This window comes from Peromyscus maniculatus, chromosome 16 (assembly GCF_049852395.1).
Source record: "Peromyscus maniculatus bairdii isolate BWxNUB_F1_BW_parent chromosome 16, HU_Pman_BW_mat_3.1, whole genome shotgun sequence".
NCBI classification, from domain to species: domain Eukaryota; kingdom Metazoa; phylum Chordata; class Mammalia; order Rodentia; family Cricetidae; genus Peromyscus; species Peromyscus maniculatus.
In genome coordinates, this window is record NC_134867.1 from 20,827,604 (window position 1) to 20,849,150 (window position 21,547).

General features: G+C 40.6%; 1 protein-coding gene across 2 annotated transcripts in view; it reads left to right on the forward strand.

Annotated features, from left to right (window-relative positions):
- Positions 1–16,250: 16,250 nt before the first annotated feature.
- LOC143268862 (amine sulfotransferase-like) overlaps positions 16,251–21,547 on the forward strand; it is a 55,695-nt gene continuing 50,398 nt past the window's right edge. The window contains exons 1-2 of one of the 2 annotated variants that reach the window (XM_076552457.1): positions 16,251–16,370; positions 18,454–18,605. In XM_076552457.1, the coding sequence (XP_076408572.1) occupies positions 18,464–18,605 (142 nt within the window). In that variant the 5' untranslated portion in view covers positions 16,251–16,370; positions 18,454–18,463. The remainder of the gene's footprint in view (positions 16,371–18,453; positions 18,606–21,547) is intronic. The other variant, XM_076552456.1, reaches the window with a different exon arrangement.

Consider the following 21,547-nt stretch of genomic DNA (forward strand, 5'->3'; position numbering starts at 1 on the left):
ACATCTTGATCTACAAGCACGAGGCATTGGTAGGGGGTGAGGGCAGGGAGGGCACTAATGGAATGGCATGGGCTTTTGAAACCTCAAAGCCCAGGCCTAGTAATATACTTCCTCTAACAAAACCACAGATCCCACTCCTTCCCAAGTAGTTTCACCAACTAGAGACCAAGCATTCAAATGTATGAGGTTATTGGGGTCATTCTCATTCACATCACCACATTGTCACTGTGACAAAATGGTGAGATACCCAATTGACAACCTAAAGTAAATGTTTATTTGGGCCATGGTCTCAGATTTCACTGCATGGTTGGCTGGTACTTTGGTTTGGACTTGAACATCACACTGAAGAGTCACTAGTGGAGCAGAGCAGCTCATCTGATAGGGGACATGAAGCAGAATAGAGGGAGAAGGGGCCACAGTTCCCAATATTCCTTTCATCGGCATATCCCCAGTGACCCAACTTCCTTCTGCTCGGCTCCACACCCTGCCGCCTCAAGCCTCCACTGCAAGCATGGTGCCCCAGGCTGGTTGATAAAGCACTCAGCATGTAGACCTTTGGGAGACCATATCCTCTGCACCTCTGTGCATACAGTATGGTTTCCAGTTCAGTGTTTTTATAGGGTTCCCAAGTGTGCAAATGAGTGGGTCTCTGACTTTGGTACCTTCTCTTGGGCTCTTTGTTTTGTCCACTTCTATTGTGTTAGTTTTTGTTTTACCTTACTATATTCTGCTTTATTATTATCCCTTAGAAGCTTGTTTGTTTTATCTTACTATATTCTGTTTTATTATTATCCCTTAGAAGCCTTTTTGTTTTCTAATGAGAGATAGAAAGGGAGTGGATCTGTATGGGCAGGGAGGTGGGGAGGAACTGGGAGGAGTAGAGAGAGGGGAAATCATATTCAGGATATATTATGTGAGAAAAAAATCTATTTTCAATAAAAGGAGAAAACAAGATTTTAAAAAACCATAGCATTTGGCACTGGTCTGTTAAAGACTCATGTCCAGCTCTTAAATCAAAATGCAAATTAGTCTATTTCCAAGAGTCACTATGTCCTAACAGTTCCAGAATTGTTCAGAGGTCTAAGTCCAAAGTCCCCTCTGAGACTGAAGTCAAAACTCTTAGCAGTGAGCCCAGTAAATTGTATTTCTGTCCTATTCAGATGCCCTGAGCATCCACAGAAGTGCCTATTTAAGTTCTACAATATTCTTCTTCAAACTCCCCCAGACTCCTCTCATGAGAAATTGTGAAGGCCGTTAAACTCCATTGTCAGATATTGCCAACAGCAGTCCAAGGATCTCTGTCTCATATTAGCCGTCTTTTTATCACTGTGGCAGAGTACCCGAGAAAATCAACTTAAGAGGTAGAAAGATTTATTTTGGTGCATTGTTTCAGTTTCTGGTCCTTAAGCATCACTTTGGATCCATGATGAGACACATCATGTATGTAAAAGAGTAACTCGATTCCCTTTATGGTGGCCAAGAAGCTAAAAAAAAAAAAAAAAAAAAAAAGGTAAGAAGTACTGGGAGGTTCCAAAATACTCTTCAAGAACATTGCTTCCAACGACAGTATATCCTTTTAGACTCCACCTTCTGAATGATTATACCGTATCCCAATGGTTCTGTAGCCTAGCAGCCAAGCCTTTGACTTGGGGATGTTTAAAGTCCAAACCAAAACAGTCTTGTTTATTTGATCAATTATACTCACAACATAGAGTATCCAGTGAGAGGGAACAGAAATAAATTATGATGGAGTACACTGAATGGTTCACTCTAATCCCAGAATAGCAAGCAGCCTTTCTCACCTTGTCTGGATGTGTCTCCAGAACTTCATGTACTTCCCCCAGGTTTGGGGGAAGTAGTGGTCTCTCCTTGTGCCTGTGTCCTTGACTAGAGAATGTGCAACATTCTCTTAGTGATGGATTTTAATACCTGCAGGCCAGAAGAGGGCATCAGATCCTATTATAGATGATTGTGAGCTACCGTGTGGTTGCTGGGAATTGAACTCAGGACCTCTGGAAGAGCAGCCAGTGCTCTTAACTGCTGAGTCATCTCTCTATCCCCAAGGGCAATTTGTTTACAGCTCCTTCCTTCCTTCTCCTGTTGCATGTGGAGATCTAAGACTTGTATGAAATAATTTGTTTGGAAGTAGATTAAAGACAGCCAGAAGAAATGCTACATAACCCTTGCTTACTTTTAATTGTGTTGTGAAAACTTCTTTTGATTATTTTCTTCAACATCCCTTTTCCCTCCCAGTTATTCAAGACAGGGTTTCTCTGTGTAACAGCTCTGGCTGTCCTAGAAGTCACTGTATAGACCAGGCTGGCCTGGAACTCTGAGAGATTTGCCTGCCTCTGCCTCCCAAGTGCTGGGATTAAAGGCGTGGGCCACCACCACCTGGCATTCAACATCCTATTTTTAATAGGGTTTTAAAATGTACTGTGCTTAATAAAATTTAGGTTTATTTCATATGTATTTAAAACATCTAAAAGTATTATTTTAACTTTCATACTGTGTATTAAAAAACCCTAAGGATAAGATGACAATTTCATGTTTTCAAAATTTATGGTAAAAGTTTTGATTCTAGATATAATAGAGCAATCCATGGAAATATTTGTTGATGAAAGAGCAAGTATTCTGCTTTGAGGCATCAAATTTATATTTTATTTTATTTGAGACAAAGTCTTACTGTGTAGTCATGTTAGGCCTGGAACTCACTCTGTGTGGGGTCTTGCCCCACCAGGAACTTAGCTCACCTCTGAAGAGGTGGCCTGGAACCGAGGAAAGGTAAGTGTGCCACTCAGCTTACCAGTTTCCCAGCCTTCCTTTTACCTGGAGACAATCAGCTGCAGTGGGGAGTCAAGTCAAGCAAGAACTCCTTTATTGATAGGCAGTAAGCCTCTTCTACACCAGAAAACCTCAGAACCCTAGGAGGGGGTGGAAGGAACCAACCAATCATTCTAAAGGCCACCCTATACTTTTTTCTTTGTTTACGAGCTGTTTATGCACTGACATCATCTCCTGATCTTTGTATTTAATCTCAGTGTAAACAACTTGGGCTAACTTCCTCTCGGCACCATTTGTATCTTATCTCACTGTTAACAACTTGGGCTCTATTTGTCTAAATTTGAATTTATTTTATTATTTTATGTTTATACCTGCATGTATGTCTGTGTACCACATGTGTGTGCACCTGCAGAGGTCAGAGGAGAACATTAAATCTCCTTGAACTAGAGTTACAGAGTGTTGTGACCCTTCATGTGTGTGCTGTGAATCAACCTAGGTCCTCTGGAAGAGCAGCAAGTGTTCTTAACCACTGACCCATCTCTCCAGCCCAACTGAAAGGATTTTGACAGCGACTTCTAATTGATGATCACTTTCACCTGATGTGGGGCCAGAAAACAGGAGACCAACTACTAGACAGATCCATTCTGTCACCAAAGAATTATCACAACTTAACTACAAGATGAATGATTGTAGTTGGTTGTTCTACTCTACTGGGGGCCCTCCACCCAGCTCCCAAATAAACACATGGAGACTTATTCTTTCTTATGAATGCCCAGCCTTAGCTTGCTTTGTTTCTAGCCAGCTTTTCTTAAGTTTTTCCATCTACCTTTTGCCTCTGGGCTTTTCCCTTTCTCTATTCTATATACCTTTCTTTACTTTTACTCCATGGCTTGCTGTGTAGCCGGGTGACTGGCCCCTGGTGTCTTTTCTTTTTGTCCTTTTCTTGTTCCTCCCTCTTCTCTGTTTTATTTATTCTGTCTGCCTTTCAGTTCTGCCTATTCTCTCTCTTGCCTTGCTATTGACTGTTGAGATCTTTATTAGACAATCAGGTGTTTTAGACAGGCACAATAACACAGTTTCACAGAGGTAAACAAATGTAACATAGAAGTATGCAACACATCTTTGCATCATTAAACAAATATTCCACAGCATAAATGAGTGTAATACATCTTCAAGTAATATTCCACAACAAGGGATATTTTTGAAGAAAGATTTTGGTCGTAAGCAGGATTTAAGAATACAGTCAATTTAAAATGGAGTCATGCCAGGTGGTGGTGGTGGCGCATGCCTTTAATCCCAGCACTTAGGAGGCAGAGCCAGGTGGATCTCTGTGAGTTCGAGGCCAGCCTGGTCTACAGAGCGAGATCCAGGACAGGCACCAAAACCACACAGAGAAACCCTGTCTCGAAAAAACAAAAATGGAGTCATTTTTACGGGAGGGGAGGGAGGGAGAGAGAGGAGGAAAGAGAGGAGAGAGAGAGAGAGAGAGAGAGAGAGAGAGAGAGAGAGAGAGAGAGAGAGAGAGAGAGAAAGAAAGGGAACACACTGGGATGCTATTTACAAGACTTCAACAACCACAGCCTCTCACAAAGGCCATGTGCCCTTAAATAAAGCGCATTTCCATAGGAATATGTGCCCACGTGGTATACTGTTTTTCAATTTTGTGTTCTTTGACAGTTTTGGTTCATACATGCAATAAATTATAGTTCTCACTCTTACTACACTGTCTCATCCCGTTCCCCCCAGTGAAAATTTTCTTCTTCCCAGCAAGTTTGCTTTCATGTCTTTCTTGTATTGTGACCTACTGGGTTTAAAAATGGTTACTTGCATGATGGTGCATGGGAGGTTATTTGCTGGAACATGGAAAACTTATCAGTGGCTACACTACTGAAAAAAAAAATGACATCCTTTCCCCAGCCACCATTAGCTATCAATAGTTTGTGGAGAAAACTGAATCTTACTTTCTCAGCAGCCACTGATTGATTGTAGTTTTTCATCTAAGGTAGAGCCTTGGGAAATGTCTCCTATCCGTGTTGGCATGTCATATTGTTGAGATTTTGTGGGGGCCCCTTCCCTATTATATATAGAAGACACTATCTTATAGACGTTGTCCTGAATATCTGACTCTTACAATTTTTCTACCTACTCTTCTATGATGTTCCGTGAGTTTGGGTTATAGGGTTTGTGTTGTAGATTTGTCAACTGGGGCTGGGTACCCTACAACCCCCAGATTAAAGATGGACATATCCATACAGATACAAAGAGCACAGAGAACACTAAATACAAGGATCAGAAGAGAAACTTCAGGGCATAGTATAATTAAAACACTAAATATACAAAAAATAGAGGGTTTGAAAAGTTGGACGAGAAAAATCACAATCCACATAAAAGAAAAACCCATTACAATAACAGCTGATTTCTCAATGGAAATCATAGCCAAAAGAACCCAGAGCAATCTGCTTCAAATTCTAAAACACCACAGATGCCAATACAGACTACTATACTCAGCAAAATTACCGTCCACCATTGAAAGACAAAGAAACACTTGCCATAGTGTAAATAGACTAAAAGAATTAATGTCCACCAGACCAGCTCTACAGAGAATACTGGAAGCAGTACTTAGTACTGAAGAGTAGCCAAGAAACTGTAGAAAGAAAGCAATTCAAGCTGTGACTACTGAAAGGCAAAGTAGTACTGAAAACACAAACAGCAGCAACACCATCCCAACAATCAACACACAATTTCAGTAATAACTTTAAATATGAATGGCCTCCACCCTCTAATCCAAAGACACAGGTTAATTGAACGGATTCAGAAATATCTCCCTTTTAATTATGTTTTTACTTCAAAGTCTCGTTTTATCTGTTTAAAGTGTCTTTTGGTTATACATTTTGCCTCTAGACTTATATGCATTTTTTAAAATCTCATTTGAATCTTGATTCTGAAATTCACATTGTATATTTTAACAACTAACCTTGTACATTTTATTGTTCTTAGTATTGAAAGGCACTACTTTTACATGTTCCCTGACACGTGATCAGTTTTAGAATAAGTCTAATGGAAGGATGCGAAGAATGTAAATTGTTTCGTGTTTGGGTGGAATGTTCTCTAGATATCTGTTAAGTATGATTGATCCATGATGTTACTTAGCTCTAATGCTTCTCTATTCACATTTTGCCTAAATGATTCATCTATTGGTGAGAATAGGGTATTGGAGTCATCTCCTATGACTGTGTTGATGTCCGTATTAACTTGAAATCTATTAGCATTTGTCTCATGCAACTAGGTACACCTGTGCTTGTCCATTCTAAGTTTATAATCGTAATGTCCTCTTGATGGATTGATCCCTTAATCAGTCACCTCTTCTTTATCTCTTTTGGCTAGAGTTGGCTGTTACAGAGTTTGTGACCCTTGGGAAAAGACCACAGACTGAATCCAATTTTAATTAAAAGATTTATTGATTAACTGCGAGCAAGGTGAACTTTGGCCAAATTTGAGATTGCCATGGAGGAGAAGTATGGGAAAGGACTTTTAAAGGGGAAAACCACACAAAGACCTTCCATATCTATGCAAGCAAGCAGAATCTGTTTTGTTCTACCGAGTTAAATGATTAAGGCCACTCAAAAGAACCTTTGTGTGTCTGAGGTAGCAAGTTGCAGAATCAAGAAAAGCAGTCATATCATAACAGGCAGATAGTCATGGCTGTACATTTTTGGGTGGGTGGGTGGGTGGGTGGTCACTGAATCAGGGTTACTGGGAACTTACCTCCCAGGGACTGGAGTCAGAGACAAACAGTTGGAGGTTACCAAGATGGATGTTGTCTTAGTTAGGGTTTCTGTTGCTGTGAAAACACACCATGACCACAGCAACTCTTATAAGGAAGAGATTTAACTGTGGTGGCTTGCTTACAGTCAGTTTCAGAGGTTTGGTCCATTATCTTTATGGCAGGGAGCATGGCAGTGTGCAGGCAGACATGGTGCTGGCTACTTCTTGATCAGAGGGCAACAGCAAGTGTACTGAGACCTTGGGCAGTATCTGGAGCATAGGAATCCTCAAAGCCAGCCCCTATAGTGACACAATTCCTCCAACAAGGCCATACCCACTCCAACAAAGCCACACCTCCTAATAGTGCCACTCCCTATGAGCTTATGGGGCCAATTCCATTCGAACTACAGATGCCTAGCATAAAATGAGGCTTCGTTAGCCATAACATTCCACACTGGCTCGAGATCATATGAATCAAATTGTTGATTCACATTTATGTTTGGGTTAAGGGTTGATATTTTAATTTTAATTAAGCCAATAAGATCCCAGCCAGCAACTTGAGTAACTCTTTTTGTAGCTCTCTGATTTTAACAGGTATTTGTAATACTGAAGGAATCTAGAGGCCAGCCATGAGCTTTAGCATGCTAATAAGCACCATAGACAGCCATTTGTCTTTTGACAGTGATCGGAAAATGGCTCCTTTGATAGAGAGGAACTAGTTCCCTTTGAACCTATCATTCCAGCCTTTTGTTAATGATAAGGGGTGATGTCGTCTCTTCTGTAACTGCTTCTCAGATGACATAGGATGTTGTTATCAGGTCCAGAAAGTCTGGAAGGCTGGTCAAAGGCCTGGGGAGGGCAGGATACTTCTAATTTGCTCTCCATGGTTTGTGGACCATCTGAGACCAGTGAAGTATAGGTAGCTTTGGAGCAGTCTGAAATGCTGGCCCAAAGCTGGGGCTCACACTAATAGAAAAGCTTGTCAGAAGCATCTGGTTTACATCAGTTTCAAGTCCAGGGCTTACTAGTTTGTTTATGAGCAATTTGCAGTCTTTAGCTGATGGGAAATTTTCTGCGATGAATATGTAGACTAGGAACAGAAGTTAAAGTTTAGAAACTTAAAGAAAAATCTTACATCTGGAACTTTTAGGCCCATTATTCTGGTAGGTGGGGGAGGGGAGGAGTCCCAAGACCAGCAGGGAGAAAGAGAGGGATCCTGTTCTCAGGACTAGACAGGAGGAGAAACTGAGGCTGAGCTTATCCGGAGTCTGTTTGACCTGTGACAGGTGGATCCAAGTCTTATGACTCTTTTTGACTCCCTGAAGCTTACATGAAGTTTTAGTTTACAAGAAGAGATGAAAGTTTTGGATGTATTAGCATTACCATTGTATTTAAATTCACATTGTAGGACAGCTGGAATAGACTCATGGCTTTGAGTCCTAGCAAAAACTATACCTTTGGGTTAAAAAGCATAAACATCCCCACCTGCCATCCAGATAGCCAGATATATAGATTGGACACAGATGTTTTAGCCTGATGAAAAGCACCTTTAAGTCTATACTTAGAAGACAACCAAAGACAATTTAAAATCTTGAGCTTGTGACTGAATAGCAATTAGTAATTATTCTACTAGATTATCAGAACTCTATTGATCAATGGGAAAAGTCGAAACCTTTGAAATCTCAGTGTAACACATAGACGGAGAAAGAAATCTAAAATATCCCCCATTATTTATATATCTACATTCACAACTTATATATCTTAAGTCATTTTCTGAGACCCTCAGAACATATTTAAGTGTTTGCATCCTCAGACCTTTATTTAACTTAAAACATAATCTTAGACCCCTGGCATGGGCTTTGAGCCTTTTACCCAACTAATCACTTACCAGAGACATGAGTAGTTGAAAACGGTCATTGCAAAACATGTTCTTTTAGTGAAGAGTTACACCCAAAACCTATTTATCCTTTAATATGAAATCTGTTAGCAAGGCAAACATGTCCGCCTTTTTGGTTTTTCGAGACAGGGTTTCTCTGTGTAGCTTTGCGCCTTTCCTGGATCTCGCTCTGTAGCCCAGGCTGGCCTCGAACTCACAGAGATCCACCTGGCTCTGCCTCCCAAGTGCTGGGATTAAAGGCATGTGCCACCACTGCCCGGTCCACCCTTTCTTTTTTCTTTCTTTCTTTCTTTCTTTCTTTCTTTCTTTCTTTCTTTCTTTCTTTCTTTCTTTCTTTCTTTCTTTTCTTTCTTTCTTTCTTTCTTTTTCTTTTTTCTCTTTTTTTCTTTTTTTTTCTTTTTCTTTTTTTTTTTTTGGTGGTTTTAGATCAAATCATTTAATCAGTAGTCAGTAACCCATTCCATTCTAATTACATTCAGCCCCAGGAGAAAAAAAAATCACTGAACACTCAATTTAGAAAACAGACTAAAATCCCCCATTTCATGCTCTCACCTGCATGCTCACATCTTTGCTTCATTTCTATTGGATGATAATCCATTTCTCCCCTGTTTGCAGTGTGCATGCAATACAGCCATGCTGGTCTCATGACTCGATCGATAGTGCCAGCGTCCCTCGGCTCAAAAGCCTCCTGGCAATCATATGTGCTTTATCAGTATCGCCATTGTTTGTCAATATGGAAACCTGAAACTTTGAAACAGGGCAGCTGCTAAGGCTTGGGCTTGGAGCGTGGCCTTCTGTTGCAGCCTTGTCTGTGGGGAAGACTCAGCTGTCTCTTTTTGAGCATTAAAAACTTTAAAAGCCATTTCCACCAATTCCTTGGTAGGGGAGCTTGGGGACCCTCCTCAGCCTTTTTAAATTTTTTTTTCTAATATCTGGCGCTGACTGAGAAATAAAAAGGGTGGCCAGGACCATGGCTGTGCCTGGGGAGGCTGGGTCAAGGCAAGTATATTGAACCATGGTCTTTTGGGACCTGTTCAGAAAAACGTCTGGTTTTTTTGTCAGCTGGCTGTGTAATCTCTGGAGCTTATCAAAATTCACAACTTTGTACAAGACCATTTCCATACCTTGGAGGAAGCAACAAATCATGAGGTCTCTTCCCTGGTGGCCGTTTTGACCTGGTTGGTAATCCCAGTGAAGCTCTGTAGCTGGCTTTACTGTATTGTCCACTAGGTGGGTTTGGTCTGCACACTGCCTAGCTACTGCCTGAACTCGTTCCTCAGGTGTAGATGTAACCATCTTGTTAAATAAGAAACACAGAGCTGATTCAGAGATGAAAGCCAAGAGGTCAGAGCAATAGCTAAGAGCTGAGATTAAAAACCTCACCCTTCACTGCCGCTGCTGTCCTACCTCTGAAAGAGACCTACTTCCTGTGTGATTGTCCTTTTTATTGACTTTCTATTCTGCCTTCTCATTGGTTGTAAACCCAACCACATGACCTCCTCGTCACTGCCCATCTGTACAGACCTCCAGGTCTTCTATGGTTGGTATTGAGATTAAAGGCATGTGTCTCCATGCTGGCTGTGTCCTTGAACACACAGAGATCCGCCTAGCTCTTCCTCCCAAGAGCTGGGATTAAAGGCATGCACCATCACCGCCCAGTTTCTGCTATGGCTTGCTATTAGCTCTGACCCCCAGGCAACTTTATTTATTAACATACAAATAAAATCACATTTAAGTACAATTAAAATATCACCATACTCAGGAGTGAGGGTGGAGGTCTGGATCACATAAAGTCATGCCAGGTCAGATCATAGGCCTGGGACAATAACAGAACTCCTTGATATTAACAGAAGGATTAGCAGAGAAGGAACCCAATTGCTTCTCTATTTGTGAGAGGGCATGTGGACTTGGAGAATTCTGTTGGCTCCAGAGGAGAGGGCAGAGGAGGGCAGGAGTCTGGCAAAACTGAGTATGAGAAGAAACTGGGGAACATTTGGGGGTATTAGGCCAGTATGTAAAAGGGAACCAGGGTGTAGGTTGAGGCATTGAGAGATAGGGAGGAACGGGGGGGGGGGGCAGGAAGGAGGGTAAGGAAGAGGGATTTGGTTTTCCATCTGTGGCCCAGTAGGAGAGGGTTAGGTAGGTAGAGTTTGGGGGAGGACTGGGGGGGGGGCTGTGTCCCTGGCAGCATGGTGGGAGTGTAATTTTCAGGATCCCAGTTCCCAGGTAGGCGGGAATCTGGAGGTGCCATGACCCTAGCCAACAAGACAGTGCTGTGAGACATTGGCCTCTGAGGGAGGACAGGAACACAGAACTAAAAAGCCATGGATGTAGGGCAGTTCTGTCCAATTATCTCCAAGCCTACAAAAATTTTCAAGATCGCAGAGGATGAAAAATTCTATGGTGGTTGTCTCAGGAAGCTACCTTGAAATCAGGCTATTAGGACAGATGGTATCAGATAGCCCCAATACGAACAGATTTTGTAAAAGATAGCACAGGGGAATTTGGGGATCAGGCATTGAATGGCAAGTACCCATTTCACAAGTCTGTGCCAGGGACCCGAAGCCTAGCACAATGCATCCACTGTGGTAGGTCTTGGGTCAAAAAAAACAAAAACAAAAACAAAAACAAAAACAAAAAACCGAGAGGGTGTGGGAAATTCTCTTCAAAAAAATGTCTTCTGGAGAAGAGGATCCCACGGAACAAAGGCAGCCCTTTGCTCCAGAATGGGTCAGGGGCCTGACGCAGCTGCATCTTTGGCAGGACACCCCAAAACTCGAAGAGGCCCTGGGCCTCTTAGGCAATCACTTGAAAAGGGCAACTTACCCAGGCAAAAACTGATCTTAGTCTGGCAGAGAGCAGGTGTGGGGGAGAGGGGTGTTTTCCTACCATGTGTCCCTGGGCCAGTGGGGGAAAAATCAATGCCCCCTCAGTGCGACCTCCAGATGATAAGTTTTTTTGCATCCTGATAAGCCTCTCCACTGACATAGCAATCCAAATCAAGCTGAAGTAGAAAAGCCCCAGTTGAATGGGTAAAGCATTCCTGGGTGATTCTTCAGTCCCCCAGAGAGGAGGCCTGGAAGAGAGACCAGAAAACCATGTGTTTGTTTTCTGGAATGCAGCTTAAATACCCCGGGGGAGTGGTCTTGAGTATCTCTAGAGGAGGAGCCCCATTTAGTGGGCTTTGAAGGGGAGGATGTGGGGAAAGAGATGGAGAGGGAAGTTGAGGTGGATCTTCCACCAGAGCAGTTTGAACTACCTTACCATTAATTGCATAAGCTGTTTTCCCATTGGGAGAACCATCAGTAAAAACCAAAGCAACATTTTTTCACAGGAGTTTCAACACCACTTTAGGAAAAATAAAAGAATGCATCTGAGCAAACTGTAATAATTGATCAGCAGGATAATGATTATCAATTTGACCCCTAAAATTAAGCAAAAGCAATTGCCCAAGAATCATTATTTTGAAGTAGCCAATCAATTTGTTGTTTAGTGAATGGAACATTTATTACATTTTGTTCCTTTCCAAAATTCCTTCTAGAATCAAGCCTATTCCATTTTTCTGTGGCTGGTGCTTCTCATGGCCACCACCTGGTAAAACTGCTAAGGTCCACGACCCTCAGTTGTTTCCCATGACCCCTTCATGCCTTAAAAGCCATTATGATCCGGGAGCCTCTTAAATTGCAAAGTTTACCTGCCAGAGCAAGGTGCATTCTTGTGTATAAAAGCATTGTGGTGCGGTTTTAATATTTTATTAAATAAACATTGTTTTTCAATTCTATCTTTTATAAACCTTATTTTTGTGACATGAATTATTATATAGAAATCTATCCCAATCCAAAATACTTGAGGCTTGTTGCCTCCTTAGCCTAAAAGGAGATACAATGAATAGAGAGCTCATTAGGACTAAGAGAGGTATTCTATAACCCCAGTTAAAGATTATTGACAGCCAAGTGGCTGCCCACGTCACAATGAGGTCACCAGCCAAGATGGAGGAAGACTGTGTGGTTGTTGTTTAAGATAAAACAATAGTTACAAGCACACATACACACAGTTGGATCCAACTTTCATTCATACCGTACGGAATTAAAGCTAGCTTATATTCACATATATAGAGTTAAACCTAAGTCACATGAGTGTTCATATACACATACATGTACATATTTCCATTTTTAACATAAATATTTTGCAATGAAGAATCAGCTATTTTTAAAATGAAGAAAACCAACCAGAATTAACATAACATGGTTAAATCCCAAATATATCTTACAATTTCCCTTCAAATTCAGCATAGTTCACATACTTAGTTCTCTCTGGCCGTCTATAACTTCCATGTACCTCCAGATCAAGCCTTTCTCTATGTTTGCTCTTCTGGATCAGCCAGACATAGACAAATTCATTTTTTTCCTTTCATCTCACTATTCCAGTCTTTCACCTTCTTTTGCTTTTTAGACAACATGCAAATTTCCATCAAAGTCCGTTTTCTTGTGGTTTCTTCCCAGCAGTTTAGAACATCAAATAGGTATAACATTTCAAACAAGAATAGAACCATAGATATATATGCATATATCATAACAAAAAACTTATAATTGCATTAATATATAAAAATCTGTATCAATGTAAAACATTTGAGATTAGCAGCAGGTTTTCTTATCTTAACCAATAATAATTTGTAATCAGTTCTCTTAAATGATGACAAGTGTTTGTAATCCATTGAACTCAAATGACCACACTCCATGTATTTTTCTTTTCCTGTGGAGGCAAAAGCGTAAATTTTTTTTTCCCAAACATAATATACTTTTGACTTTTATTCTAAAGTAAAATCTTTTCAAAGTATGCAGGCTGGTCATTCAACATCCTTTCTCAATAAGTATCAGGACAAAGAAGGGTTAAAGTGGGCAGCTGCTGGCTAGCAGAAGAGACCTTGATCTTATCACAGTGAAGAAGAACTTGTCCTAGGAAGGGAGGGAGGGAGGGGGACAGTGGGCACAGAGTGTGTCCTTGGCCACCAGTGTTCCTGAAAAAGAATTTTGTTATCTCCCCTGACTATAATAATTAACAATTAACCCCAGATTCTCTGTTCAGCTTTCACACAGCTTGTCAGTTGTAGACAGTAAATTCCCTGCCACTTCGCCCGTAGCTCCTGTCCCTGTCTGCCTGCACCGAGAACATGTGCCCTCACCCTCTGAAAGCTGCTGGCTGGCCCCAGGCTTCTCCTGCGGGCCAAGACCAGCTCCACCTGTGCTGCTGGCCCGGTAGCAAGACAGAGGGAGGCAGCCCTCGTCACGCCTCGCTCTCCTTCTCTTCCAGGAAAATGAGGGAGATGAGTAGACAGACACAAACAACCCTTAAACAGACAACCAAATACCAGTATTTCAGCACTGAGACGATGGCCTCACTTGTGGTATCCTGTCTAACAGATGGCTTCTCTTGTGATACCCAAGCCACACCTGGCAGGAGCCACCAGCTTATCTCAGTTCAGTCAGGGTGACCCATTCCCCTTAAACACATGGGACAAAACGGTAACATAGTAACAGAACACAGACCAAGGCAAAGAGCCCTCACAAGTACATTTACTGTCCTGTGGTGAACAGATCTGAACACATATCCATGTGCTTGATGTGCTATTCACAATAATCAAGTTATAGAATCAGTCTATGATGCGTTTTTAATTTGTATTCCAATGAATATTAAAGAGAAAGATCACCATAAATCTGAATACTCACTGAGATTTATTATGTATATTTATCTAGTCACAGTTTTTGCTCCTTCTTATGGAGTTGGTTTTTTTTTTACTCATTTGAAGAAATTCTTCATAAAAAATGAATCTCCGTTTTTCTTTTTTTTTGTATTTATTACAAATATTTTCTCATGAACTGGGTTGTCTATTCATCTCTTTATATTTTCAAACTTTAGTAAAAATTCCATGAGTGAAAGGAGGATTTTGTTGTACCTTCTACCAATTACAGTATCATAGATTGTTTGCATTCTGTTCCAAGTGTAAGGCCTCCCTCTCCCCCATCCTCTCCATGTTCATAAGCTCCATACATCTATGACCCTGAAAGCATCCAGTTCAATGACATTCACATTAGCATGACCAGAAAGTCTTGGCTGAGCTGTTTATTTTGCTAAGTAGTTTTCTACTATTGATATCCATATTTTATAGTATGCTTGCTGGATTATTTTACAAATATTTCCTTAGTTTAAAGTGTTATGTAAAATGGGACAAGCTCAATGTCAGAAGCTTAAATTACCCTTAGATTGTGTTCTATTCTCTTGCCAGGAAATATTTGTACAATGAACAGAATAAGAATCTCTCCCACAGTCAAATTCTGTGTTTATGGGAACCTGAGAATCATTACCTAAAAGCAGTGCATTGGGAAACAAAAGGCTGAGAGATGGGAGAAGAACAGACCTTGAACAAAAGCCCAGTACTGTAGATTAAGTAGAAAGCCAAGGGCAGATAATATCTACATCAAAGAAGAGGAACAGGGTTGGAAGGATATCACTAAGAAGGCACTGGAAAATAAATTAATATATACAATGATTTTATGAAACCACTGGAACCTTCACTGGTAGGATCTGTTTTATGCAATGGTGGAAACAGATTAGGTGCAGTTAACAGAAGGATGGCGTCCCAGAGCTACTGTTGCTGTTGACCATGACCAAAGGAACTTGGGAAGGACAGGGTTTATTTGTCTTGTACATCCACATCACTGTTCATCATGGATGGAAGTCAGGATAGGAACTCAAACAGAGCAGGAACCGGGAGGCAGGATTTGGTGCAGAGACCATGGAGAGGTGCTGCTCGCTAGCTTGCTCTCCATGGCTTACATAGCCTGCTTTCTTATATAACACAGGACCACCAGTCCATAGATGGCATGACTCACAATGGCCTCCCCATAAACCACTAATTAAGAACATGCTTTCTAGCCTGATGTTTTGGAGGCATTTTCTCAATTGAGGTTCCCTCCTTTCAGATAATTCTAGCTTGTGTCAAGTTGACATAAAACTAGCCAGCACAGATGGTAACTTAGTTTTCTCTAAGTTACTGTGATAAAATCATGACCCAAAGCAACTTGGGCAGGAAAGAGTTTATTTTATTTTACCACTTATACCCCACCATGAACAAAAGTTGGAATAGGAACTCTAGGCAGGAACCTGGGGGCAGGACCTGAGGCAGAGTCTATGGAAGATTGCTGCTTACTGGCTTACTCTACATGGCTTGCTTAGTGTGCTCTTTTGTACAACCCAGCACAATCTCTCCAAGGGTGGTGCTTCCCACAGTGGGCTCAGCTCCTTACACCAATCATTAACTAAGAAAATGCCACACAGACTCCTCTAGAGGCAGTTTTGATGAGGCCTCAACCAAGGTTCCCTTTTCACATATGGCCTATCATGTGCCAAGTGGACAAAACAAAACAAAACAAAAAAACCAACAAAAATGAAAACAAACAGAAAAATCCATAACCAGGACCAACTGGGATAAAGGAAAGGGTAATAAAGCCCTGAAAAATTGAAACTACCCACTCAGATATTCTTAAAAGAATTTGGTCACCACCATGTTCCAGAATTTATCCAAGCAAGTTGTAGTTGTAGGTATCAAATATAACTTGCTCTTTGCACAATAATTCTCACAATTTAGTAAATGTGAAATTTTTCTTCCCTATCTCTATAATATTTAACTATAATCTCCTAATGTGTAACATTTCACTCTCCTAAGAACATCTGATAAGATTTTCCTAGTTACCAGCACAATCTTACCCAATGTGTCCCAGTTGAGTTCACTTTACTTTTCCAAGGACACTTGTAATTGGCCAAGAAAAATGTGGCAGGGACTATTTATACCCCAGCAACCATCAGTTCCTGCTTTTCTTAACATTCCATCAGAACTGGTTTTGCTCCTTCCATTGATCTGCAAACTGTGAGTAGAAAGGAATAGATTTAGAGACTACCAAGGCTTTCCCTCTCTTCTGCATAATATATGTACAATTATCTTTTTATGGTCTGGGTATGGTGGTGCATGACTTCAATCCCAGCACTCTGGATGCAGAAGAAGGTGGATCTCTGTGAGTTGGAGGCCTGTACAGTGAGTTCCAGGCCTGCCAGGACTACATGAAGAGACCTTGTCTCAATAGTTTTTTTCTTATTAATTTTGTTTTCCTCTTTTTCTTGAGGTTAAATACAAAAATACAGCTTTTTCATTGAATAATCATTTTTCCTATTGTCACTAAAAACCTCTGATGTCTGTTTCCATAGTGAACCTTCTTCAGGCCCTCTTTCCTCTCCTTGTTTTAGAGAATGAAATTTTCTGTCTCTCTCCCATTGTCCCTCTTCTTCCTCTCTCTCTGCCTCCCCTCTCCTTCTCTTTCTCATAAAAGACAGCCCAGGCGGGCCACTGAACACAATAAAGAACAAGTGAAAATTTCATCCTGTGTGCTCACAGCAGCATTCTGACATCCTATCCAGGATGGTCAGGATGGAATACATAGTGGCTCTTTAAATGGTGTGTGGAAGGTGTTGTGGGTGTTAGGTGAGATGTGACATCGGCTCACCTCTGTTTCCTCTGTACTTCAGCAACAGTCTCTATGAATGGACTCGCCATTGGTCAGTGTGATGTGCTGTGCATTTTCTTCAGCACACTCCAGAGGATAAATCTAAGTTTTCTTTTTCAATACTAATGCCATCTACCTCCACTGAAATTGCGTGTGTTCCTTTAGAGCAACCTTTTTATTTCCAACACTCTATAGTCCGGATGCTTGGACTTGAGCTGTCAGTTAGGGAACCTGCAAGGCAAGAGCTTCCCAATCAGGCATTATAAGTCATGGTCGAGTTAAGTGATTATCTGCCTGATAGATGTCTGTAAAGAAATTTGTCAGGTGTCCGCCACATGAAGGTAATCCCAATACAGCCAATATCATCCATGCACATTGAGGCTAGCCTGGTCTACATACTGAGTTCTGGGCCAGCCTAGACTATATAGCGAGTGCTTGCTTCACCCAAATCATCCACACACCAAATTAAGTGTTGATTATTGACATGCAATTTAGTTGGTGCTTTATTTTTTTTAGATTTTATCAAATTGAATTTCTTGGGGACAGAATTTTTTAAAATAAACCACTGGCATGGGGAAGCATACTAGTGCTAAGGTACTACCAGAACAGTGAGCATTCTCTGACCACCTTATCCTTCAGCAAGTTCTCTGGCAGATTCAGTGGAGATACATGGCCTGATCAGACATTGACAAGATCGGGTTTATCTTGAGATTATTTGATTCATATTTTTTAGTCCTTTTATTATTTAGACTTAAATTGCAGTTCTGATGTTAGAGTCTTTGGAAATTAACATCATGAAAAGTTTCATAGGAGACCTTGCACTTATAAGTTACTATAACTGTAACTATAAGTTACTGTAATTATAAGTTACTTGGAGAAACACAAATGTTGCCCATTTCTAGAGCCACTAAGTAAATAAGTTGCAGAAGCCTCATTTTGAGGGAGCAGATTATCCAAACCCTACATCAAATACAAAAGATCACCCTGGAGCGTTTCTTACTTTTGTAAGAATTAAAACATGCAGGTTAAAAAAAAAACCCACAAAATATTCTAGATTATCTGCGTGGACTGTGCCCAGTTTTTGGTTATGAAATCCTTTGAGGGTGGCTAGCTGGGCATCCTTGAATAATGTGGTTAACATCTCTGTAGCCCCATTTTTCCATCTGTATATTTAGGATTGTGATAATCCTTCTCACATGGAATTACAGGAAAATGTATTTAATATTTTGCTCTTCTATTCCTCGTATTTCATGAGGTGATTTGAAAAATAAAGCATCATTAAAGTATTATGAAATTCAGATAACATAATCTATGAAATTTGTTTTTCACAGTAAATATTTATATACATAAGATATTTAAATGGTGCTTGGCACATACTGACCTCCCAGTAATTATTACTCAGTACTGTATAATACTTGACACACAAAATGTATTCAATGTATTTACTTCTAGGTGAATAACCATGGACAGTACAAGTGAATACTTATTTAAATTTAAGGGATATAATTTTGACAAATGTTTTGTGAACATTGAGCATTTAGAAACAATGGAAGATTTTGAAATTAGAGATGATGATGTCTTCCTAATCACGTATCCAAAATCTGGTAAGTGCCAGGAGTGGGCATGTGCTTTAATGTCTTGTCTTTGTTTTAGTATTATGTGGGCAAACATGGCTCCTGTCAACTCATCTGCAGCATCAAACCTGCACTTACATAACAATTTATGAGCAGACAAAATCTAAATGAGACCCCAATCTGTGGGAGAGAAGGCCACCATTGGAGAGAGAACACAGGGTGCACTCTGGTGGAAAGTAGGAATGTTATGATAATGAGATGTGCCACATAGAGCCAGGAGCAGACACCCGGGGAGCACTGACCTGTTTGGTCTGTTGGACGGGGATGACATAGTATGAAAAAATTTCTCCTGGGTGCAAATATGCAAGTGCTTCATCGTTTAGGATGAATTTTCCATCATATATCACCTCCTTTAAAAGTATCTTACAGGAACTGAGGTCTAGTTAATACAATTTAAGAGGCTTTTGCACTCAGCAGTGCACACACACACACACACACACACACACACACACACACACACACACACTTTCTTGAGGTGTGAAGTCCATCAGTACAGAGCAGTGCTGGAGCAGTAGTGTCCTGCTGGGGACAGGAAAATCCTATTTCAGTGGTAACTCTGAGTCTCCAGGGTCAATACTTGGAGGTCTTGGTTTTACTGTGGTTGATACAATTTAAGAAATAAGTCTTAAAAAAAAAAAAAAAGCTGGGTGGCGGTGGCACACGCCTTTAATCCCAGCACTCAGGTGGCAGAGCCAGGTGGATCTCTGTGAGTTCAAGGCCAGCCTGGTCTACAGAGTGAGGTCCAAGACAGGCACCAAAATTATACAGAGAAACCCTGTCTTGAAAAACACACAAACAAACAAACAAAATCCATCCTCCTTAAAATTTCACATGCCCTTTTAAAAATTAGTTCATGTGTGGTTGTTGCCAAACACTACAGACAATGGGATTGTACGTGGTTTGTTCATAAAAGTCTTTTCAAGGCAGAGGTGGTGGCTCATTGTGCAAAGTGTATGTCTTGACCTTGTAAGCCTGAGGACCTGAGATGAGATCACGTAAACTCTTGTAGGCCAGATGTGGTAACATGTGTCTATAATTTTGACCTTTCGGTGGTGAGGTGGTAGACAAAGACAGGAGAATCCCCAGATGTTCGTGAACCAGCTAGACTATACACTCAGAAAATGAACATACCTCAACCAAGATTGAAGGCAATTGTACTCTGACCACCACACATGCATGTACCTGCACTCATATATGAACATGTGCATTCATCAATCTTTCTCTCACACACACACTTGCCCACCACATGTGCATCATATACACAATCACCAGATATGCACCACAAACACACACAGGCACATGTACAAGCATGCAAAGATAAAAATATAATTTCAAAATCAATTTCATTGTTCACTTCAAGTGCTGCCTTGCTTTCTACTTCTGGAATGGTTACGTGTGTCACAGAACTTCAAGACTATGAAATTAGCCATCTCATTTTACTGTAGATCCTGGACTCTAGACCTTAATTGTCAAGTTCTGAAAAACACTTCATCTTGGTATACACTAGCAAGTTAAACTGCTGCATTTTTATAAATACCTCTGTAGTAAGAGACTGGTCAGAAATAGAGGGGTTTGTGTTTTGTTTTGTTTTACAGTTAGCAGTACAGCCAACAGCAAGCATGGCTTTCCTTTAAAGGGTCATTTCCCACCAATCTTCACCTATTCCTGTGTTCTGGAAGCTCCTCTTAGGTATTTCTTTGTGAGACAAAATAGTTATTTGGAGATTAATTTTATTTTTCCAGTGTATGACCACACCAAGGTTTACAGAAATATTTTAGGAGATTCTTCCTTTTATGGACCTGGGACCCATTTGTCTAGATGTACATTTACACACTGCAACATGATCTGTATCCTGGCTGTGGTCCATACTGCCAACTGCCAACCTGGCCTCATCATGGCAATGAGAGAAAAGTGTAAACTAAGCATCTTTATCCTATCCCACCCTTGGTTTTGTGCCTTAAATAACCTGGTATTCCCTAGAGAATGACTGGCTGCTCCTGGAGGTCTTGGATGAAGGCTAGAACAATGGTTATGGATGGTTATGAGCCATGCAAGAGATCAGACACTTTAGTTGTTACACCTCTGGAGTCTGTGATATCTTCACCAGACGGTCATTTCAAAATCGCAGGGACAGTTTGATGGAATTCACCATAATCTCATCCTCAGAATAATGAGAGTGAATGCTCATGTCAAAATTTACATGGGCAAATCATTTTGAGTCATCATTAATAAATAAGGTCAAACACTAGTACCATTACATTTGATCACACCCACACTCATTTGAAGTGGAAATAGGGTTGGGTGTTTGTAAGTATTTCCCAAAGAGGTTCATTGTTGTTATCTTACTTGAATGGTTACTAACCCAAGAATCAGTCAGTAAACCGGAAACCTGGACCTCTTCTTTCCCTACAGTGTATTTATTCACGGGAACTTGGACACCTAGCATTGGGCTTAAGAAGCACAAAAAGGAAGGAACTGAATGCATGTCAATTTTGTTAAGTTTTCTAAAACTGTGACAGTGAACTTCTAAGAAAGTCTCAGAGAGGAACAGGACTGCCTGTAACACACAGTGAGAGGGCATCCAATACCCTAGATAATTATATTTATGAAGATCAAGAAGAAATAAGTCATAAGGTTCCAAACAGTACCAAGAAGTAATTTTAGCACAGTGTGAACATGTGTGGTATTATAAGAACGTACCCATTAATCTACAAATAATAGTTGCCAATTAGAAGTTTGAAATACTACAAAGAGGCTTCTCATGGAATATAGAATACAGAGAAGCTATAGGAATAATTTGAATAATCACTGTCAAGAAATCAGAACAAAATAACTATACAATTAAAAAGGGAACTCAGAACCCTTGATTTTATCTTTTCTAATGTTATTGTTAAGTATAGATAAAAATCAAA